This window comes from Brassica napus, chromosome C4 (assembly GCF_020379485.1).
Source record: "Brassica napus cultivar Da-Ae chromosome C4, Da-Ae, whole genome shotgun sequence".
NCBI lineage: Eukaryota > Viridiplantae > Streptophyta > Magnoliopsida > Brassicales > Brassicaceae > Brassica > Brassica napus.
The window spans coordinates 54,562,550-54,564,679 of record NC_063447.1 but is presented as its reverse complement, the minus strand read 5'-3'; the positions used below and the strand labels follow the sequence as shown (position 1 = coordinate 54,564,679).

General features: G+C 37.3%; 1 protein-coding gene across 1 annotated transcript; it reads left to right on the top strand.

Annotated features, from left to right (window-relative positions):
* The first annotated feature begins 301 nt into the window (after positions 1 to 301).
* LOC106426360 (probable 2-oxoacid dependent dioxygenase) lies at positions 302 to 2,130 on the top strand. Its single transcript, XM_013867079.3, has 3 exons — positions 302 to 881; positions 980 to 1,301; positions 1,668 to 2,130. The coding sequence occupies exons 1-3, from the start codon at positions 379 to 381 to the stop codon at positions 1,917 to 1,919; spliced, it is 1,077 nt and encodes a 358-aa protein (XP_013722533.1). The 5' UTR covers positions 302 to 378; the 3' UTR covers positions 1,920 to 2,130.

Genomic DNA, 2,130 nt, shown 5'->3' with positions numbered 1-2,130 from the left:
TGAATATTTTGATTAATTAATTTAATTTGTTTAGTGTGCAAGACTGCAGGTTTATAATATTATTAATAATAATTACGATACTATTTAATAGTTTCTGGGGAATATTATTTAATAGTTATACGCTGACGGCACCATTTTGAGATTTCCTCAATTAATATTTAAGAAATTGCAAAATGAACCATTTAACTTCTAAAAGTTTCTATATACAATGATTAATTACACGACAGTCCTTCTCTTTGGCCTGTATTTCATGCTTTCACCCGTATTCCCTCCTTATATATAGTGACAGAGTTAGGTGATAACTCAAAACACAACACAAGTTTCTCTCTTTCCTCTAATTCATCTTAACACTCAAGAAAGTAAAGAAGGAAGTATACAATGTCGGGAACATTTGACCGTGCCGATGAAGTAAAAGCATTCGACGAGATGAAAATCGGTGTGAAGGGTCTCGTCGATGCTGGAATCAAAAAAATCCCACTCATATTCCATAACCCGCAAGCCACGGTAACTAACCCTAAACCTCCTTCTGCGTTGACTATCCCAACAATAGATATGGGAGGTGGCGTGTTCGAGTCCACGGTCACAAGAAAGGAAGTGACTGAGAAGGTGAAAGGCGCCATGGAGAAGTTTGGTTTCTTCCAGGCGATAAATCATGGGATTCCACTTGAGGTCATGGAGAAGATGAAAGATGGGATCCGTGCGTTTCACGCGCAAGATCCAGAAGCGAGGAAAAGGTTCTATAGCCGTGAAAAAACCAAGGCGATTAAGTATAACTCTAACTCTGATCTCTATGACTCTCCTGCTGCGAGCTGGAGAGATACCTTAAGTTGTTTTATGTTCCCTGATGTTCCCAAAACCGATGACTTACCAGATATTTGTAGGTACGAACAAGGCTTCTCTTGTTTTAAATTAATCTATGTGCTAACTTAATGTTTTTCTTTGATGGGTTTTGAGAGCTTATTTATGTTGAATGTTTTAGGGAGATCATGTTGGACTACTCAAAGAGAGTGATGAGGTTTGGGGAGTTAATCTTTGAGCTCATATCAGAATCCTTAGGGCTGAAGCCTAACCACCTCAAAGAAATGGATTTTGCAAAAGGCTTGTTGATGCTTTGTCATTGCTACCCGCCGTGTCCTGAGCCAGACCGAACACTCGGTGCCACTCAGCATACAGACAGATCTTTCATCACTATTCTTCTTCAAGACCACATTGGAGGACTTCAAGTTCTCCATGATGGATATTGGATCGATGTTCCTCCTAATCCGAATGCTCTTATCCTTAATGTTGGTGATCTACTACAGGCAAGTTGTTTACACATAATCAAACGGTCCATAAGTAAGAAAACACGGTCTCATATGTTCCAATTGATGACCATGTCGAAGTAAAAAAAGTATAGTGAATTTTTTGTTCCTTAACATTTATACCAGTTATGTTGAATTTCTGGTCAAATTATTGATAGGCGGATTCCACTATTTTCCTCTAAATTTTTCATGGAGAATGAATTTATAAAGAAAAGTTTTCCTCTTCAACTCCGATGAGGAACAAAATGAACAAAAATACATACTTTTTATTTTTTCAGTTCCTCAAGTAAAAAATTATTTTTCATTTTGTTCATTTTTTCTATTCATTTTGTTCATTTTTTCTATTCAGTTTGTGTTTTTTTTCAGCTTATAACGAATGACAAGTTTGTGAGTGTGGAGCATAGAGTTTTGGCAAATGGAGGTGAAGAGCCGCGCACTTCGATTGCATCTTTCTTTGTGCATCCTCCTTCAACAAATCCGAGAGTATATGGACCGATTAAAGAGCTTTTGTCAGAAGAAAACCCTCCCAAGTACAGGGAAACCACTCCGGAAGCCTCCAACCACTATGTGGCTAGAAAACGTGATGGGAACAATTCGTTGAGCCATTTAAGGATCTGAACAAAATGGGTGAACCTGATCTGAATCTCTGTTGTTGTTTCCTTTTTGTTTCCAATAAAACGTTAGTGCACACACATGCACAATATGGTTTCTGAAGTTACTACATGTTTTGTTTTTACGTTTGAGAAAAAGAATAAACTACATGTTGTACTTCCAATAAAATGTTTATTTCACGTTTGATCTAATAAGATATGACCGTCTATTTAATCCC

Coding starts and splice junctions, on each gene's coding strand:
- LOC106426360 (XM_013867079.3), top strand. CDS start 379: ATGTCGGGAACATTTGACCGTGCCGATGAAGTAAAAGCATTCGACGAG. Junction 882..979: donor GACTTACCAGATATTTGTAG/GTACGAACAAGG, acceptor TGAATGTTTTAG/GGAGATCATGTTGGACTACT. Junction 1,302..1,667: donor ATGTTGGTGATCTACTACAG/GCAAGTTGTTTA, acceptor GTTTTTTTTCAG/CTTATAACGAATGACAAGTT.